The sequence below is a fragment of the Oxyura jamaicensis genome, chromosome 2 (genome assembly GCF_011077185.1).
Source record: "Oxyura jamaicensis isolate SHBP4307 breed ruddy duck chromosome 2, BPBGC_Ojam_1.0, whole genome shotgun sequence".
Classification (NCBI taxonomy): Eukaryota; Metazoa; Chordata; class Aves; order Anseriformes; family Anatidae; genus Oxyura; species Oxyura jamaicensis.
The window spans coordinates 54,619,795-54,639,635 of record NC_048894.1 but is presented as its reverse complement, the minus strand read 5'-3'; the positions used below and the strand labels follow the sequence as shown (position 1 = coordinate 54,639,635).

Genomic DNA, 19,841 nt, shown 5'->3' with positions numbered 1-19,841 from the left:
ATAACTTAATAAATGGCTTTCAATAGTAATGCTGGGAGGCAGGAAACATTTCAAATGAGTAGTCATTCTTTTTGTACCATCTTTCATTTTGAGTTAATAGAATTATTTTTCCCTAAAGGATTTGTCTAAATGGTGTTTTATGATAATTCCTCTAGTTACATTTTCTCCAAGTGCTTCCACACTAAAAACAGTTTCAAAGAGGTGCCATCCTTGCACTAAGCAAGGTGCATCTCCAATAGGAGATTTCATACAACTGCCTTCTCATAAAATTTTCACTGTCTGCTCATGTGGCAAAGGAGTAAACTCCATAAACTCCCCTCTCACCTATCCAGAAGTAGTTTCCTCCTCTTGGGGTTCAGCTTGTCTCCCACTGAGCTGACTGTAATATTTGCAAAGACCACTTCTAGTGACTAAGCTGCTGCAACTAAAATTACCTATGTCAGGGAATCAGAGATTACTGTAAAGGGATTATTTAGAAGACTCACAAATCAGGTCAGATTTGTAAACTGTAAACTAAGCATTATTGAATTTATTCATTACAAACACATTTATTTCCAGTGATTAAATCTTACATTATGTTAATCATCATCACTACATATAAAAAACTCTTGGTCTTTAACCATCAACTTAAAGTTAGCTGTAAGTGTACTATACCCCAGAGATGATGCTGCACAGTTGGCATAGTTGGTTATGGTTTTGGTAGTTCTCAGTTGCCAAAGTCAAGGTTGTCAGGCTTATGAATTCAAGACCAGAAAGTGAGCTGTATTCTTTTTATCTGTTTTTCCTTGTTTATGTCTCATGCTTTCATACTACGGTCACCCCACCAACACTGTTTGTCTCTTTTTCTATTTCTTGCCGATCTTCTTTCTTTGGTTTGCAATGGCCTGCTTATTTGCAGTCACTTGTGCTAATCTTTTCTGCTCTCTGCCAGGTTTTGTTGCTCAGGTGCCTCCTACTGTCTTTGTTTGTCTGTTTGGTGATCAGATTGCTCATATATGTATAAAAAAAATGTGTCTGGTTATGCCATCACAGTGTTACAAAACATGTTCATACTACTGTTTGTTGCATTTATATTCAGTCTTAATGCAAGCCAATGTTGTCCTGGTTAGTACATTTATAATTTACATGCATAATAGGTCTTTACGTTGACTACAGTGTGGATAGTCTTCTTGAATTCCATTATTTTGCAACTGAACTGCTTGATTATTATGCTTCTGAGTTCTCTGTTGTGCTGAAGTCTTTTTGAAACATAACCTCAGGAGTTATCCTTTTCTGCATGACATGGTATTTCACATAACCTGTAAAGCTGTTGTGGCTCACATACTGCTTCTATGTAGAGTTCGTCAAAGACTTTGAACTTGTATACTTCCTCTGGAGAGGTGAATTCATTCTCTGGCATTAGAAATATATTTTTGAGGTAAATGGAGAAAAAGTGATATGGTGTCATTTTAATGTGAAAGGAAAGATCCTTGGGGAAGAGACCTGAAAACAGGAAATCTCTCATCAAGTATACAGTAAGAAACTATATAACTTATGCTTGTAATGCAACTATTGAATTCAGAAAAAGGTAAGGGGGAGAATACTGCCCTAGTAAATACTTAGCAAGCTGTTGCTAGCAGGTCCCAACATACCAGTTTCACCCTCAGAGCTGTGTGACTCTGCAGATTTGAACAAGGAAGGGGAACTCTCTACACGTTTCACCAAGACACCAGTGTATAGGACAGTCCTACAGAATCCCTTCAAGAAGTGCAACTGGGGGTCAGTGCCAATAATAAGATGTGGACCTTCCCTTTTTAAGGAGATGGAAGCAACTTTTCTTCTTAGTAGTGGCAGTTCAGTTCAGTCCTGTACTGGGCACATCTAAGACACCATAACTGTATTCTCATAACTTGCCCTTTTCACACCAGGCATTCTATATTTCTAAATTCCTGGAGTTTCAAACCCCATGGCTAGGCAGTGGAAAAGAGAAAATATGCTGTATATTTATGCTTTTTTATTGCAACCTTTTTTTTTTTCTTTTTTTTTTTTTTTTTCCTGGCAAATATCTGGGATTGTCAGAGCGTCATCTTCCAGAATGGATAGACTAAAGGATATAGGCATGAAATGAGTAAACTGCATGTTTTTCCACTCTGCATCAATAGAGTCTGCATCAATTAAAAAGGAGAAGGACAAGAAGAAGGAGGAGGATGAGGAGAGGGAGGAGGAGGAGAAGGAGAAGGAAAAAAGGAAAAGGAAAAAAAGGAAAAGGAAAAAAAGGAAAAGGAAAAAAAGGAAAAATTAAAAAAAAAGGAATAGGAAGAGGAAGAGGAAAAAGGAACCATGACCAACAAAAATTATTTACGTAAAAAAAAAAAAAAAAAAAGGATTCATCTAGAGTTTTATTTTTCTTTCTGCAGTAGAAGCATTAAAATCCTTTAACATCAGTTGAAGATTTCTGTGTAGAGAGGGAACCTTACTTACTTTATATTTCCATTTGAGATGGTTCTAAGGTAATCAGTGAATACAGCCCATAAAAGAGCACTACATATATGGCTCCTATATATGGATGACAGTGTCATCAAAAGAACTTGGAAGGGCCATAGGAACAGCAGTAGTTTGTGGGAAAAATTATTTTCTTCTATAAGCCACTCACATTTAGATAATGAAAAATACCTGCTGGGGCAGATACGTATAAACTCCTAACCTGAGGAATATCTGTTACTGAAAACACCAGAAGCGAAGGGGGTGAAAACTTGAACCCTCCATGCTCCTCCAGTTCCAATGCTTGAACTTTCATACTTTAGTTCAAATACAAGCAGATCCTTTTTTGCACTATGTTCACACTTACTGCTTGAGTTTTGCAGAAAGAAATACTGATGGCCCACAATCTAAAATGTCATTTGTCCACTTGAGATATTTATTTTCTTATACTGTAATTGTTTATTTTTCTTCCAGATTTTTCATTTTTAAAAGAATTGCTCCAATATTAGAATTTTGTTTAAAGGAACTCTTGAGCACTTTTACTTGTATATTTTCCCTTCCTGACATTTGGTTGCTCTTATGAAGTTTTGTGGTATTTTTTTCATGTTTGTCTTTATTTGTAAATTAAGTACAACATACGAAAAAAAAAAAAAAAAAAAAACAAAAAGATTTTCCCTTTCTCGCAATCCATTAACTTTGGAAGAGCATGGAAGTTCTCTGTTAAGCAGCAATTTCATGTCAAAAGAGAAAGATCAGTAGGCCCAAATTTACATCTGGAAGCAAGACGATGGTACAAGAAAAAGTTTTTATTCATTTCAATGTGTGTGCAGAAAGGAACAAGAAATATTTCCCAGATAAGATAATCCTCCATGTTCACTTTTTAAAGGGTAGTGCTTAAATCAGAAACTATATATGTATGGAACCCTCCTAAAGAAGAGGTCAAAAAGAACTGTCATAATCTGGTGAAAATCTGTCCTTTCCCAACACTTGTACTGTACATACACATGACTGTACATAAATCTCTGCTTCTTCTACATTTTGTGTGGAATACCTGAACATTATTCAACAATCTTGAAGATGTGATGTTTTTCTGTCAGCCAAAGTGGAAGAATTGAGGCTCTTGTACATTTGTTACCTTGTAAAGTTTTTGGACAGAATCTTTATATAGTAGGAAATTAATGATTATTCCTTAAATGGAAAAAAAAAAAAAAAAAAAAAAGAAAGAAAGAAAATGAAAGAAAAAAAAAAATAATGTAAAACGACACATAAATACACTTTCAGAATTATAGTGTTAACCACATGAGAACATTAGATTCAAGCCTTAGGATGGAAAAATAAACAGAATCAAAATAAATTCTGATCCTTGTAAGAAAAAAAAAAAAAAAAAAAAGGTGTTCATATGCAGGTAAAGAGCCATTTCAGCATAGCACAAGTTCTAGCTTACAGGGGTAAGCCCAGCCAAGGTCACCATGAAAGATGTGAGGACCATATGTCAGCTTATATGTGAAGATTCCCCAATATACCCGCTCTTCTGTGATACTCAGGAGTGTGGTTTGGAACATAAAAGATACACATCTTCCTTAAAATCAGGTTAAGTAATGTAGGGATTATATTTCCTTTTATTACCCCTTGTCTGGTCCTATGGGATTGAGGCATTTACAGATATATATACATATATATATGTATATACATATATATGCACAGTGGCTACTGTAAAAGCACACGAGTTCTGACTGAATCTTTCCATGTACCTATAATTCTACTAAATAATTTCAAGTTGTGTTTCAGCTCAAATAGATGCCCTGTGTAGAGTCCCAAAAATGTTTTATTGTTTTTGTATTTTGAAAAGGACTTTTCCCACTCCATTAGATATTAATAGAACCGTTTCAACACACGCATGGCTGACATGGTATCTAAACAGACAACTCACTCTGCTATGTAATGAATAGTTCAAGAAAGAAACAAAGTGAACATTGATTTGTTACTGATTTCTTGGGCCTTTGGTACAGCAATTTCATTTAACCTAATTTTTACAAGTGAGAAATAGAACTGGCTCAGTGTAACAAGAGAATAATTTCAGGTAATGCACTGTTTCAAAGCTACTAACAAAATTATTTCTTGTAGCCATTTAGATGTGGTTGTGACCCAGTTTGAGGCCAGAGGACAGTCTGCAGCTACTTACATGCAAATATTTCTGATCTGTGCTGTATTCTAGAAAGCATCAAAACACGGAAAAAATTTTAATTTGAATTACCCATTCCAATGCTAAAAAGCTGTGATCATGAAGACTATAGATGGTTATATATATATATATAACTTGTAAGGCTTCACAGTGAACTTTTTTACATAAAATTTCCCTCCCCTTTTCTTCTTTTTTAGCTTTAATAATCCTCTTTGTGTTGTTGTGCTTTTATTTATTTATTTATTTATTTATTTTGAGAACACTTGTTTCTTTATCATTGCAGTGAGGTACAGCTAATATTTTCTAATTATTTTCACTTATGATTGATTTTCAGGGGGAAAAAAAAAATAGGTAAAAAAAGCCTACAGATGCCTTTCTGATGCAGCATGTGCCATAAAATATCACTCTTACTTTAAGCTGTGCTCTAATTAAATAAAAAACACAAGCAGAAAATAAAGATAAACCATCAAAAAAAAAACAAGCTATATCACTTTTCCCAGTTTTTCTGAGTTTATACAAGTGGCTCTGGTGAAGCCAGGAGGACTGTTCAAGCACAAAAGGCACATTAAATAGCACTGTTAACAATGAACATTTACCACCTACAAGCTCTTAAATCTATTCTGGAACTTGGCAGGATTTCTTTTTTGGTACATGCCATAAGGAGACACAGACAAGTATTGCTCCATCAATAATCTCAGCGGGAAAGCGGCTTAAATCTCTTACACCAAGCTACAGGCTTTCAACGCTCCATTTTAGCAAGGTGCAGCATCTTCTCGGAGTGCTGCAGTAGGGCTGCCATGTCACTACACATGCTCTTGGAGATCAGGGGAACAGATGAGAGAAAGCAGGAACACAGAAGGTTCTGGTGGAATTACTCAGTGCTTATCAACACAGAGATGCTCTAGATAGTCACAGAGCATGAGACTATGATGTGAACAAGCTCAGCTCCTTGTTTGAGAGAGATGAGAAATGACTGTTCATAGTGATTCTTTAATTCCTGAAGTTGCTCACAGCAGTGTTGCCTTGATTTTATTCAGGTTTTCTAAATAAGAAGCAGTTAGAAATTAATAGTTGTGGGCGAAGGGAGAGCTGTTTATCAAATCAAATTCACCAGGAAACTTTTTTTAAAAGTCCTTAGGATACCTCTACTAAAATTTTGGATCAAAATACTAGCTAGTAAAAAGCTAAAAACTGCTAGTAAAAAACTAGCAATTTAAAAACAAAGCAAAACAAAACAAAACATTATTCTTCAGTGATTACAAATCTGTTCCACAAATTACACAAAAAAGATATAGGTATCTATCATCTAGGCTTTGTTTTGGTATTGCATGGGATTTGTAGTTTTATGGTAAATTTATGTGGGTATTAGGGATTAAGAGTGTTGTCTTTGTGTCTATTAGAAACTGTTCATAAGTAAATGTAGATTCAGCTACTGTACACAGTTATTCGAGAAGCAAGTTATCTTTTCAGAAAGGTGAGTTTCATTAAGAAAGAAGGAAATATTCTAAGATCAGAAGGAAAGAGGCAAATCATAGCATCTATAGTGGTGGGAAATGAGACAAACTCTTGAAGAACTTTGTTTGCAAATTTGGTAACTGAAAGAAACCATTTATGTATAAAAAAATATTAATGAAAAATCAGGTATCTTTCTGTTTGAAAAAAAAAAAAAAAAAAAAAAAGCTATTTTTTCTATCCAATGTTAAAAAGATAGCCAGTGTTTTCACTGGGGAGTATTTAGGCTCTATCTATAAATACATTAAAAAAATTTAAAATTGAGACATTATTATAGAAAAATAATAATAACAATAATTTTAGGCTCGTTTTACAAAGTACAATCAAGATGAGTGGAAAGTTTCAGGAAACAACCACAGAAAATCTACAGTCAAAACTACAAATGCTTCAAGAACAAAGGAAATTCTATCCCAATTCCAGCTGTACCAACAAGTGGTAATTAGTTATGAGCAGAAGGTGTTAATGGAATGATGAAGGTTTTAAGTAATTGAAAGGCTAGCCACAGCTGTTACTTTGAGATAGACAACCGGTAATAAAAGTATGCCTTGCACCTCAAATAAAACCATCAGAAGAAAATACTTTAAACTCTCCTATTTGCTTCTGTCTTGCACTTCAGTAGTAGTACTCGGTATAAGCTCCTCTGATATTTTGTAAACAAGCAGACAGTGTTAGGATTAAGCAAACCTCCAACCCTGAACAGCGTTAGGATTAAGCAAACCTCCAACCCTGAACAGCACTGCTCCTTCAACACATCAGCATCACACAGACGTTAAAATCAAGAGCAGGGCAAAAGTTTGAGAAAGCACTGCTCAAAAATTGATTATTTCCCCTATGAGATTTAAGTAGAATTTATGATGCTAGTAACTCATCTGTCTAAAATCCAAATAAAATTAAGATTTTACTGGACTAGCCAATCTTCCTGATCCTTTAAATTTAGTGGTAAAAACTTGGTATGACAGAAAACTACAGGACAAATAATAAACACCTGGGATATGGGATTCCAGAGGTTTTGGTATGGACCACAAACAAAAGAGAATGATAGCTCCTCAGAGTCCATTCTCTCAGATATGAGATGGAGGAATAAGAGCATTGCTTAGCCTCTGGGTAATGAGGCAATACCAGACTTAGCACTATAATAACTATTTAGCTTTGCTAACCATTGAAGTTACACCACTTGTAAAGGAGAACTGCACTTGACTCGTGCAGGCCACCTCATTGGACAATAAGAAGTAACTTTTATCTGTTGTTTTCACTTTCTTTGCACTTTCATTTCTCTTCTTTCTTTAATAGTCACAGTTTAATTGAGATTGTTTTGCTGATTTTTCACCAGAGTGTCCTAATGCCATTGTTAAGTTTTCTGTGGAATTAAGGCAGGGAGAATCATATCCCTGAACGGTTGTTAAGAGAAGTGATTGCTAACATGCAGCTTCTCATTTCTTGTTTCTGTATATGTTAACACTTTTTAAAAACCAACCAACCAATTATTTGGCAATCACTACAGAGCATCTCTTTGCATTAGCATAACATTATATGGATTCTTATATGCATAAATAAGGTAGACATAGGTCACTCTATTTTAATCCTCACTGAGGACGTGAAACTCCACGGTGATTAACAATTAAGTTACAGTGAACCAAGACTGCTTGACTCTTGAATGAGAACATCTACAGGAATAATTAACGTGCCTTAACATTGATGTCACTCCTGTAGTTGATTTGTCTTTTCTTAGTATATCAATGTTAGGCATGGCCTCCATTTAAGACTCACATTATTTTTGTGTGAATAATATATCCAAATCAAAGGAAAGGGAATTTCATTGTTACTTTGTCTTCTGCTGAGAAATAGAAATTTAAATATATTTGAAAATATGGTTTTGCTATGGAAACACCTCAGGCATATCACTGTAACTCTGGCACTGTATATCTTATCATTTCTCTCTGTAGTACCCTTATGTGTTTCATGACCATAAAAAGCATTATAATCTTTTTTCCGTTCTTGCTCCATGTCAGATCTTGCCACCCCTCAATAAATGCCTTCCATGTTCTTTGTGTTTTAAATACTTGAGCAGGGTATAGCAGGAAGATAAAATAAATAATAAAAATAAATAAAATAAAATAAAAATTAAATTAAATTAAATGCATCAGATAGGTATTTACTTCCAAAGTCAAAACCCCATGTTACAGCCCAAGATACCCTGTTCCATTTTTTAGGCATTTTGCAATAAAGAGGAAGTGTTGGTCCTGCCACAGAACACTTGTAGTCTGAGTAGTAAGGGAAGAGGCAATGGATGGACACTAACTGGTGAAGAAGTGCAAGAGATAATGGTCAGCATGCTAGCTAAAATAAAACAAGCCAACTAATAAGTTTGAATTCCAGATTTAAAATATCAGGGCTCCATGTCAGGGGTTCATTCTTCCCAACACTGCCACTCCTGAGTGGCAACAGACCATGGAAGCAGCAGGCTCACAGTCACAGTTGCAGTTTGGCTCTGTAAAGCCCCTGCTCAACCACTGTCTGTTTCCTACTACCCCTGCTGAAAAATTAGGGTTGATCATGTGTATTTCTGCTTACATTAGAAAGAAATGCAGCAGTTGCTATGGTTGTAACATTTCATGGCAGAATTTGCTCTAAAAAAGGGCAGGGCTTGTACTCACGGTCTTGCCTCCACCCACTGTGCCTTGTCCAGACACAGGAATTATATTTTGCATTTTTAAATAATATTATATTAAAGTAGTGACACAAGAAAAAAGAAAGTTGCATATTTAAAAACCCTTATGCCAAAAATGTTTAACAGTAATCATATTACTGAACCTATTCCATTACCTTTAAAATGTATGTATGTAGTTAACTGCAGTATTAATTAGTTCACAACCATAACTGAACTATGATTATGAGCCTAAGCAAACAATAATTCAGTATTTTATCTTAGCTTGCATATAATATGTTCTTTATATTGTGGGTTCTTTCATTGGACTTCACTTTTCATAGAATCATAGAATCATAGAATATCCTGAGTTGGAAGGGACCCTTAAGGATCATCAAGTCCAACTCTTGACACCGCACAGGTCTACCCAAAAGTTCAGACCATGTGACTAAGTGCACAGTCCAATCTCTTTTCTACACTTTTGTGTAGAATTACCAGTGTTTTAAATCAAATATCGATTGAGAAGGATTAATAAATAATCTTTTAAATGTTTAAAAGATTATCAAGAAACCCATGACTTATTAAAGTAGTTGTATGTAAAACAACCTTCCTCTTAACTGAAAAATGATGCATGAATGTACTGTCAGTGCTCAATGATTAAAAAGTTAAGCTTTTGATGTAATTGTACATGCCAAGAATGTAATGGTAGCTCTGTTAGCTGTTCACACACAATTATCAGTACCAACCTGTGTTTAGTTCTCTGCTTCAGATCGTTGCTGGCTTTATTCTAAGTAGCATTTTTGATAGCATTTCACAGTTTGCTTGAGTCTGTGCTTTGGGTCCCTATCATGCTATAAGAGAGGAAAATGAGAATGTATACTGATATATCTCTGTCTCTTCTTCCTTTTTTACAGCATTTTGTTTGCAGACATTGTGGGGTTCACTAGTTTGGCATCACAGTGTACTGCCCAAGAGCTGGTGAAGCTGTTGAATGAGCTCTTTGGCAAATTTGATGAGTTAGCTACAGTAAGTACAACATTCTTCTTTCAATGTACTTGAAATTCCTCTCTGAATAACGATACATTAGTTAAATATGTTAGAAATCTGTAATAGATGGGTTTAACCCTGTGTGTTATGAGTTTCTAAAGCTTACATTTTAAAATTAATATCCTGGAGAGAAAATAGCCTATACTAATGGTTTAGGAAAGGAATTAAAATTGCTTTATTTAAATATATTTTTCTTGTGCTTCTTTGGAGGCCATAGGTGTTCTTCATTGTTCATGCTTACACAGAACGAGGAGGAAATTTCAGTATTTAAGTGTCTATCCTGCATGGAAAAACAAATAAACAAACAAAAAAACAGTTAATGGAAAATACGAATTTTTTTGAGGTACAACATAAAACTTTCTGTGATGAAGCTAGAGAATCAAATTCACAGACAACACTCGTGACAGAAATGATGGTAGCTTTTCAGAGGTTGTTGTAGGCATAATGAGATTTATATCATTACCAATACTTATTATTTGGTCATTGGACTTAATTTTATGCAGATTCCCCAAGAAAAAAGAATTTGAGAGAAATGTTCCTTGACTGTACCTCCTAGCAGTCTAATAGTACTACAAGCATTTGACAAGAAATGAGAGCCATGGACATTCTTGAAAAAGTTCACACAGCTGGGTTCAAATTACACTTAGCTATATGCTAAAAATGTGTTTTCTCCATGAACAAAGCAAAACTTCATCAAATCTCTTGTTTGCTAACCTTGTCCTCAGAGCCATCGTTGTTGAGAAGTATCACCTCTACATAAGTGATGCTTCTCCACTGTATGTAGCAGCCTAGAAGAACATATTTATTCAAGTCCCCAACATAAATAGCATCTAAGTCCAAACTCACTTTTTCTCAATATAGTCTTTTACATCAGAGATCTGAAGTCCATGGGCAATCTGTGGCTCTGTCTTGATAAAAGGCTCTCAGGGACACCAAGGAGAAAGATGCTTTCTGCTGGGGTTGAGGAAGACCTATTGTCTCCCATAGTTAAGTGGGTTATCTTTTGATCAAGTGCTATGTCCTGATTTGCACTCTGTTCAAGTCAGATCAGAAAGGAACTAATGTTTTTTGTTTGTTTGTTTGTTTTCCCCTCAAGAAAAGTGTGTCCTTTTTACAAGAAAAACAGAAGATTAACAGAAGATTGAGTAGAGAAGCAATGAATGTGGATTTTTATTGGGGGGGAGGGGAGGTGTATGAATTTGTAACATACCCATTTGGCAATGCCTCATGGGGAGCACAGGTTTCCTGCCCAGAGTACTTCAGAGACATATATATTTGAAATAAAAGGGACTTCCATGTAGCTGCCTATTGTCAGGAGCTTAAATGTCTTAAATAGCTGTTTAAATAGCTGCTCTCCCCACTTCCATTTCATTACTGAATTTCTCCTCTATATGTCAACAAGACATCTAATAAGCTCTTTAAAAATTTACACTGCTGTCATTTGTAGAGTCATCCTAGCCATGAAACACAAGACAGTGTAATCAGTATTGTGACGTAACAAACGTGCACATAAAAACGCCCATGCCTGTGATGGGTTACGACACTGAAGCAAGGGAAATGGCTACCGTACCATTCTTGCTCCTTTAGTTCTGGCCAGGTACAGACAACTGGAGGTGTTAGTGACACCTGAAGCAAGGATAACAAGCAGATACTGGCTCATGGTGTGTGGTCAGTTGTTTTGTGGGGAAGAAGCTGATCAGAGACAGCAGAGGAGCTAAAAAAACTTTGCTTTTCTGTTCAGCCTGCATACGTTATCTTTCCAAATTTGAAAATAAATTTATATTATTTCAGCTATGTGGGGAAGAATTGTTATTTATATGTCCTAGTTCATACTGTGCTGCATGGTGTTGTGATTAAGGGGTCCATCCGTCAGGAGCAAACTGCTCCAGCATGGGTCCCCCATGGGCAGCAGCTCCTGCCAGGTCACCTGCTTCTGTGTGGGCTCTTCTTCACAGGCTGCAGCTCCAGCTTGGAATCTGCTCCAGCAGAGGCTTTCCCCTTAGAGTTACACATGCCCCTGCAAGGCTATTGTCAAGCTCACAGCTTGTATCTCTTGTACCTTGTGATACAAGACACAAGATACATTTCAGCTTTATTCTAAGTATTTTAATCATAAGTCATCTTATTAGTAAAGAGGAAGCATTTCTTTGGCATCCTGTGTGATAAAGAAGCATATATGCTTTCAGGTAGTTGAAGAGAGCAATAAGGCCTCCCCTGAGCCTCCTCTTCTCCAGACTAAACAACCCCAGTTCCCTTGGCTGCTTCTCACAGGCCTAGTGTTCCAGGTATTTCAGCAGCTTCGTAGCCCTTCTCTGGACATGCTCGGGTCTCGATGTCTTTCTTGTGGTGAGGGGCCCAAAACTGAACACAGTACTCGAGGTGTGGCCTCACCAGAGCAGAAGACAAGAGGATGATCACCTCCCTGGTCCTGCTGGCTATGCTATTCTTGATATAAGCCTTTTTGGCCACCTGGGCACACTGCTGGCACACATTCAAGCAAGTGTTAACCAACACATTCAGATCCTTTTCCTCTGCACAGTTTTCCAGCCACTCTGCCCCAAGCCTGTAGTACTGCATGGGGTTGTTGTGGCCAAAGTGCAGGACCAAGCACTTAGCCATATTGAACCTCATCCCATTGGCCTCTGCCCACTGATCCAACCTGTCCAGGTCCCTTTGCAGGGCCTTCCTACCCTCCGGCAGATCGACACATTTGCCCCCAGCTTGGTGTCTGCAAACTTACTGAGGGTGCGCTCAATTCCCTCATCCGAGTCATCAATAAAGATATGAAAGAGGATGGGCCCCAACACCGACCTCTGGAGAACGCTACCGGTGACTAGTCACCAGCTGGATTTCACTCTATTCACCACCACTCTCTGGGCCCGGTCATCCAGCCAGTTTTTAACCCAGCTAAGAGTGTACTGGTCCAAGCCATGGGCTTCCATCTTCTCCAGGAGAATACTATGGGAGACCATGTCAAAGGCCTTGCTAAAGTCTAAGCAGACTACATCAACACCCTTTCCCTCATCCACAAGGTGGGTTATCTGGTCACTGCAAGGTGGTTACCTGGTCAGAGAAGGAGATGAGGTTGGTCAGGCAGGACTTGCCTTTCATGAACCCATGCTGGCTGGGCCTGATCCCACTTGTTGTCCTGCACATGTTGTGCATTCAAGATGTCTTTTTCCATCATCTTTCCTGGCACCAAGGCCAGGCTTAGAGGCCTGTAGTTCCCCAGATCCTCCTTATGACTGTTCTTATAGATGAGCATAACTTTGGCAATTCTCCGGTCACATGTGACCTCTCTGGTTGACCATGACCACTGAGAGATGATGGAAAGTGACTCAGCAATCACACAGTTCAGGTGGAGTAGCAGGTCTCTAACTGTTTCCACCTGAACTGTGAGGGGTTTCTTCTGCTCCTCGTCCCAGACTTCCAGGTTGGGAGGCTGAGTACTCTGAGGATAAGTGGTCTGAAAAAAGTAGACATTAAGAACCTCAGCTTTTTCCTTCTCATCAGTAGTCATGTTCCCCCCTGCGTCCAGTAAAGGATGGAGATTCTTCAGTAACTTCCCTTTCAACTTCTGTCTTACTGCACCTCAGACTTCTAAGAATTTCCTTTTACAAAGAGATAAGGATAGATTAATTTTAGTCCCTTTCAGGATATTAATATTTGGAATGAAAGATTTAGTTGTTCTTGCCACTTATGGCATCTCATCTGTTAGCCAGATGGACACAGCAAAGTTTTCCTTGTTCTTTGCTTTTGCGGTTATGTATGCCATCAGACTTTGCCAATATTTATAGGCTAAATCTATTTCTTTCAATTTTAATTTACTATATTTTCCTGATTACCTTCTTCGCTTCTAAGGATCTTTACTTTCCAGATTTCAGTGTTGTTGTGCCTGTTCACCTTCAAAGATGAACTTAAGGAAGTTGCTGCTGAGCCTTAAGCAAAGGGCCAGTAAGTTACTTTTTTTGATCAGATTGTGTGTTTTTTTTTGGAACTGTGTCAAGAACTGTCAATCCTTCCCTGTGCTTTAGAGCCAGCTAGTCCTAGAAACAATCACTTTAAAAAGTTGATTCTAAATTACTTTAAAAAGTTGATTCTACTGAATCTATAGAATGTTTTTAATTTATATAACTATGTTATATTTTAAACAAATAAAAACATATAAAATTTTGTGGGCTGGTTTAGATGGGAAAGTTAGTGTTGCAAAACATAGGTATGAACATACAGGATGTGACCTTGTTTGTGGAAATTGGTAAGTGTGCACTAGGGGGGGATATTTGCAAAGGATAAGTTTAAGGAGATTTATCTGCCAAAGTTCCTTTAAAAGTCAATGCAGAGACAGAAGCCCACTCAGGCAGATTGTGCTTGTAAGCTTGAATCCTGCTTTTAACTACCATTTGGAGAGGTCTCCTTGAGATACCTAAGGAAGCTTCCCTAGACTGAAGTTGTGTTAATGAATATGCCTTTGACTATATAGGATCTGGGATTAATTATGTGTATGGTGTTAAGCTGAAGTAAGTGTCTGTAGGACAATTTTCCAGGGAGGAAGCTAACATCACACACTTAGTAGGAACATACAAATGGGCAGGTACTACAGAAGAGGTACCTCCTCTGACCTCCTTCATAGTACTTCTTAGGCTAGAGAGTACTGTGCTTCCTATGTCAGTTCTATGTCATATCTCTTGTCATGATTTGTATTCTTGTTATGAATTATCAATTTCTTCCTGAGCTCGTATTCCACAAATCTGAGATTTGCTTCTTTGCATTGGACCATAATGGATTTTTCTGATCAGTTCCAGATGCCTGCAGTGTGGGCATTTGTAATGAAACTCCTGCAGCCAGCATAGAGAAAGGTATTTCTGGAGTTCAACAGGTGTCACCCAAATGTGATGCTTAATTGCAATCCAGAAATGCCAATTTAATTTCATTATTAAAAGGGCAGTTTGGTTGATAACCCAGGTGCACAGTTTACTTGTCTAATGTACCCTGCATACACACACTCCTATATGGAGTCTTTTGTGACTAGAGGGGCTGTGTCTCCTGTACTGGAGGCCAGCAGCACTATCCTCACAGCAGTCAGCTTTGCTCATCTCAAAACTGACTTTTTATCTCCTTGAAATTTTTCTCTGGAAACTACTTTCTTTATAGCCAGGTGAATATACTATCTTGCTAGTTCTTTTCATGCAATCATTTTTCAGTAATTCTTGCAGGCCAAGGGAAATGGACATTTCCAGTGATTAGGTCTTGAATATTTTCCATGATTTTTTGTTTAGAGCATGACTGAACTTCATGTTTTGGTTGGTGCACAAAAGTGACAGCTTTTTTAATCCTCTCTATTTTGGTAGAAGAAACCAGAAAAAAATATAATTTTCCTGAAATTTAGAGCTTATTTTTTCAATTTTTTGTTGTTGTTGTTGTTGTTGTTGTACATTTGTTTTAGACTTGTTTCTCCTTGGATGTTGATTAGAAAACAACATCTTACAGGATTCTTAATGAAAGCTAAGCAGGAGACAAGTGATCATATCTGTCAGAATGGTTGTGTAAAATATTCCTGTTAAGATCCTTTTTCATTTCCAAGTATGCAAATTAACATACATGACTGTTAAATGGGTTCTCACTCTCAAAGACTGAAGCAATATAAGTATTGTTAAATTAGTTTCCATTCTAAGTAGGGAGGGGCTTTACAGTAAGAATGGAAATTCATGTATGAGGTGGGCCGAGAGATGTAGGTTATTGCAGGTCAACAATTGCCCATAAAACTGAGAGAATGCACTTAAAGCAAAATATCTTCATTTTTATTGTTATCTTGAATAGTTCTACATATTTTACATAAATATTGGTATGGCTCCTGTGATGGCAGATAAAGTTTCTTGACTTCACAAATGCATTATTAAATTACAAGCTTACATATGCTTATCTGGAGATGGCCAGTTTTCCTCAATCAGAACCTAGCAACCACTTGCTATGGTGCTTCCAATACTGAAACCAGATTTTTCTTTTCCTACTGTTTTGTCACTCTGTAGAAGCTCTTCTTGTTAAGCCTATACTCACTGTTATTGCTCTGAATATGTCCCCATTATGCTGCCAAATCAAACATGACGGAGTGTTGCCAATTAAGTTAGCTCATTCTCATTTTTTTTTTCTTTTTTTGTTTTATGCTGAGACAAATAGATGTGTGAGAACTTGTCACTTTTAGCTACAGGTTGGCAAAGTTACTGTATATTTGCAAGCATTATTCCATTAAAAGTTTATCAGAATTAATCTATGAAATTTTAAACCCACAGATCAAATGTAGTTGAAAGAAATATTAAAATATGCATGCAGTAATTGAGAGGATTCATAGATTCATAGAATGGCCTAAGTTGGAAGGGACCTCAAGGATCGTCTAGTTCCAACCCCCCTGCCACAGGCAGGGATGTCACCCACTAGATCAGGTTGCCCAGGGCCTCATCCAACCTGGTCTCGAACACCTCCAGGGATGGGACATCCACAGCCTCATGGGCAACCTGTTCCAGTGCCTCACCACCCTCTGAGTGAATCTCCTTCTAACCTCTAATCTAAATCTCCCCTCTTATAGTTTGTAACTTTTACCCCTTTTTTCTATTGTTATTTACCTGAGTAAAGAGTCCTTCTCCATCCTTTTTATGAGACCCCTTTAAGTACTGTGATGAGGTCACCCCAGAGCCTTCTCTTCTGTAGGCTGAACAGCTCCAGCTCTCTCAGCCTGTCTTCATAGGAGAGGTGCTTCATCCCCTTGGATTCAGTGAAATTTTCTAATTGGTGGAACAGTTTTCAAAAATGAATTACCACTATTAGCACACTGAAGTGTAATGGAGCTGGTGGTAATTTTCATGTCACTTCACTACACTTAGGATGTGACTACAAACTTTATCTGATAAGACGGATTCAATTCTCTCTCCCATAGGGTGGCTCACATCCAACACAGTTATTAAAATAGATTTGAATACTACACAGAGAAAGCATGTTGGTAAATCTTTCCGTTTTACTGAAGAAAAACAAAAAGTAAAAAAACAACAACAAAAAAAGATAAGTGACATTACTGTTTACTGTTAATGAAAACATGAGTAAACTGCAGGATTTTCATGTCTTTAGCTATAAGGAATTAGATGAAGTAGGCTTGCATTTTATTTTTTTTATTTTTCTCGATAGAAAGAGTGCCCTTTCAAAGGGGGCTCAAAGAAGGGTTCTGAGGACTGTTTCACATTTGAATCTAAAACTATTTCTTCGTCATTTTATGAATTTAACTACCTGCATCTTTTGTGAATACTGCTGCACTGTAAGAGATTTTCACTGGGTTGTCCTTCCCATGGAATGTTTTGGGCCTTGTTTTTTTCTAATGCCCTTTGGTACACAGAACAGAGTTCCTGAGCTGGGAGGGAGGACAAGATCTTTTATGTTTTGTTTAATATTATCAGGGAATGAAATATGGTAGGAAAGTGTAAATACCAGAAAGAGAAACTAATGTTTTACAAAGAATGTCTCATTCTCACCATTAACTGAAATTAATAACTTGGTATGATATTGTTCAGTTGCACCCTGAAGCCTTCTGACTTACCCTATCCAATTAACTGCCTTTTCTTCAAAGTTCCTGAAGGAGGGTGGCCATTTCTTTAACAGCATAACACTGTACATGCTCTTCCAAAGGCACTTGGAAAGTAAGTCATTTACTATGCCTCTGTGCAAAGGAAGGAGTGGACTATCAATGAAAGGAGCAGGTATCAATACCCAGATATCTTCTGCCAGGCTAGGCTCAAATGCCTTGAAAGAGAGGACTCAAAACTTGCATCTTGCCCAGTTGGACTTTCAGGTTGAACCACATTTATTAGTATATTAAGAGTTAGCAAGATCAATATTCTAATTTGCATTATTGCATATGTTGTGCATATGTTTGGGATAGTATAGGTAAATTTTTAATCTGTGTGTCTGTGAATGTATACATGCACATATGTACGAATGCCTATATTTATACTCCATGATATACATGTGCAGCATGTTAACTGACATATAGTTTTTTTTTCCTACTTCTGTTCCAATCTAATAAAAAAGTAAAATAAAATTGAATAGAGACTTGATTCCAGCTTTTGAGGATGCTGTAGAAAATACTAATCTTTCTGCAAGTCTCTCTAGTGTCTTTATACACATCTGTAATATATATAAATTTATGTTAATTTCTAGAGCGATTCAAAGCTTCCTAAGCCAAGTTTCTATTGAGATTAACAGCACTTTGGCCTAGAGTGCTATAAATTTTAAATATGCTGTACGTATAAATACACTGAAAATAAGTTACAGTGCTAACAGTGGTTACTTCTGTCTTGTTCTTACTCAAATTTCTGTATGTTTCATTGATCTCTTTGGAAGCAGAATGAAGTTCTAGGATTGTGAAGAGAGATAAATACTAAATGCAATTTATTGCCACTTTACATCTTTGGGGAGTTTTAGAGGTGCCTTTTTTTTGTTGTTTTGCCCTCCTCCCCCAATAGTAATTTCATACTGTATTCACTAAGGAAGGACTGTAACTGTGATGCATTTGGCCTGTGTCATTGAATTAGGCTTGGGCCCCTGAGGATTAGAGGGACAGCTGGTGTAAATTAATGCAGTTCCCCTGAAACACGTGATACCATGTTGATTAATATGAACTGAAAATTTGATGCCTTTTGGCTACCTGATACAAATGGTGACATCACTCTTTCTGCAAAACATATTTAAAACAAACAAACAAAACCACACACCTAAAACAACAACAAAATCCTCTTCTTTGTAATAGACAGATAGAATAAACTGTTGTATGTCAGTACTTGTCTAAAAGTGTAAAGAAAGCTCTTAGCAACTTCGAAGGATCCTTTGCCTTCCATGCTGGGCTTCTACTTCACTCTGACAAACACTGTGAATGTCTGTTATGTCAGGGGGAATTCTGCAGATCTGCTCAGGAATACCTTGGTAAGGAACAACAGGTGGGCAAGCTGTGCTAGTAATCTCTGGTGCTTTTTGTCATGTTCATAAAAGCAAATTATCAGCAGTTTCTAACAGACATTGCTTGTATTATCCGGAACTAGAATTTATACCTATCACACTGGAATTTGTCACTGTTGCAAATGTGAAAAATATTGTTGAGTCAAGGGCTTTTTTTGGAAGGTGCTGAGGAAACAAAACAGAGGAAAAGAGCTTGTTTTGTTAATTTGCATATCAATGCTTATAAAGATTGCTCTGTAAAGCTGCGCTGCATCTCCTTCCTGGAATTTTGTCTAATATAGAGAGAAAAAGAAAACAAGTGATTTTGCTAGATATTACTGTATACTAATTGATGATTATAAATAAGAAAAGTGGAGATAACATCTGATAAGGAAGAGTGGTGTTTTCAAAAACACCAGGTGATTTAGCCATTTCTTCCATCAAAATTAATACGTCTCTAGAAAATGCTGTAGTTTTATTTTCTTTTATTTTTCATTTGCATGAGTAATGAACTGACATGGGAAAGTGGAAATGGGTCAAGCTCTGTGCTGTCTTTTTCTTTCTCAAACTATCTACCAGTCTGCTAGACTGTGCTGTGCCAGTCTGATAGAGTAATTTCGTGTATCCCACTATAAAAGCTGAAGTACTGGTCTATAGCACAGTAAACTCTCTAAGAAAAACAAGTAATTTGAAACGGGCCATTTTGGACATAGACACTGAAGCAGAGCGAACACTGATCAATTAACACATACATATTATCCACCCCAGATTGCTGAAATGTCTTTTCTGAATATCTTTTGGTTGGGTCAAATAGTCATTGACTGTCCACAGACCACACATACCAAATTTGAAGATGAAAAGAGCTTTATGGAGAACTGTAAGCTGTGGGCCAAAACTGCATTTATTTTGGAAAGACAGTCTAAGCCTGAAGTATTGAGTACCCTCTACTCTTTCAAGATTTGCCCACACTTTTTAAAAAATGGCTTATTTTGGCAGTATAATTTAGTGGTTTCTACTTAAAAT

General features: G+C 37.0%; 1 protein-coding gene and 1 long non-coding RNA gene across 3 annotated transcripts in view; both read left to right on the top strand.

Moving 5' to 3' along the window:
- The window catches only part of ADCY1 (adenylate cyclase 1), a 163,049-nt gene that overhangs the window by 66,486 nt on the left and 76,722 nt on the right, over nucleotides 1–19,841 (top strand). For both annotated transcript variants that reach the window (XM_035318420.1, XM_035318419.1), the window contains one exon: nucleotides 9,713–9,824. In XM_035318420.1, coding sequence (XP_035174311.1) covers nucleotides 9,713–9,824 — 112 coding nt within the window. The remainder of the gene's footprint in view (nucleotides 1–9,712; nucleotides 9,825–19,841) is intronic.
- LOC118162316 lies at nucleotides 7,607–8,729 on the top strand. The gene is made up of 2 exons (XR_004748390.1): nucleotides 7,607–7,719; nucleotides 8,624–8,729. It is a non-coding gene; the product is annotated as an uncharacterized LOC118162316 (long non-coding RNA).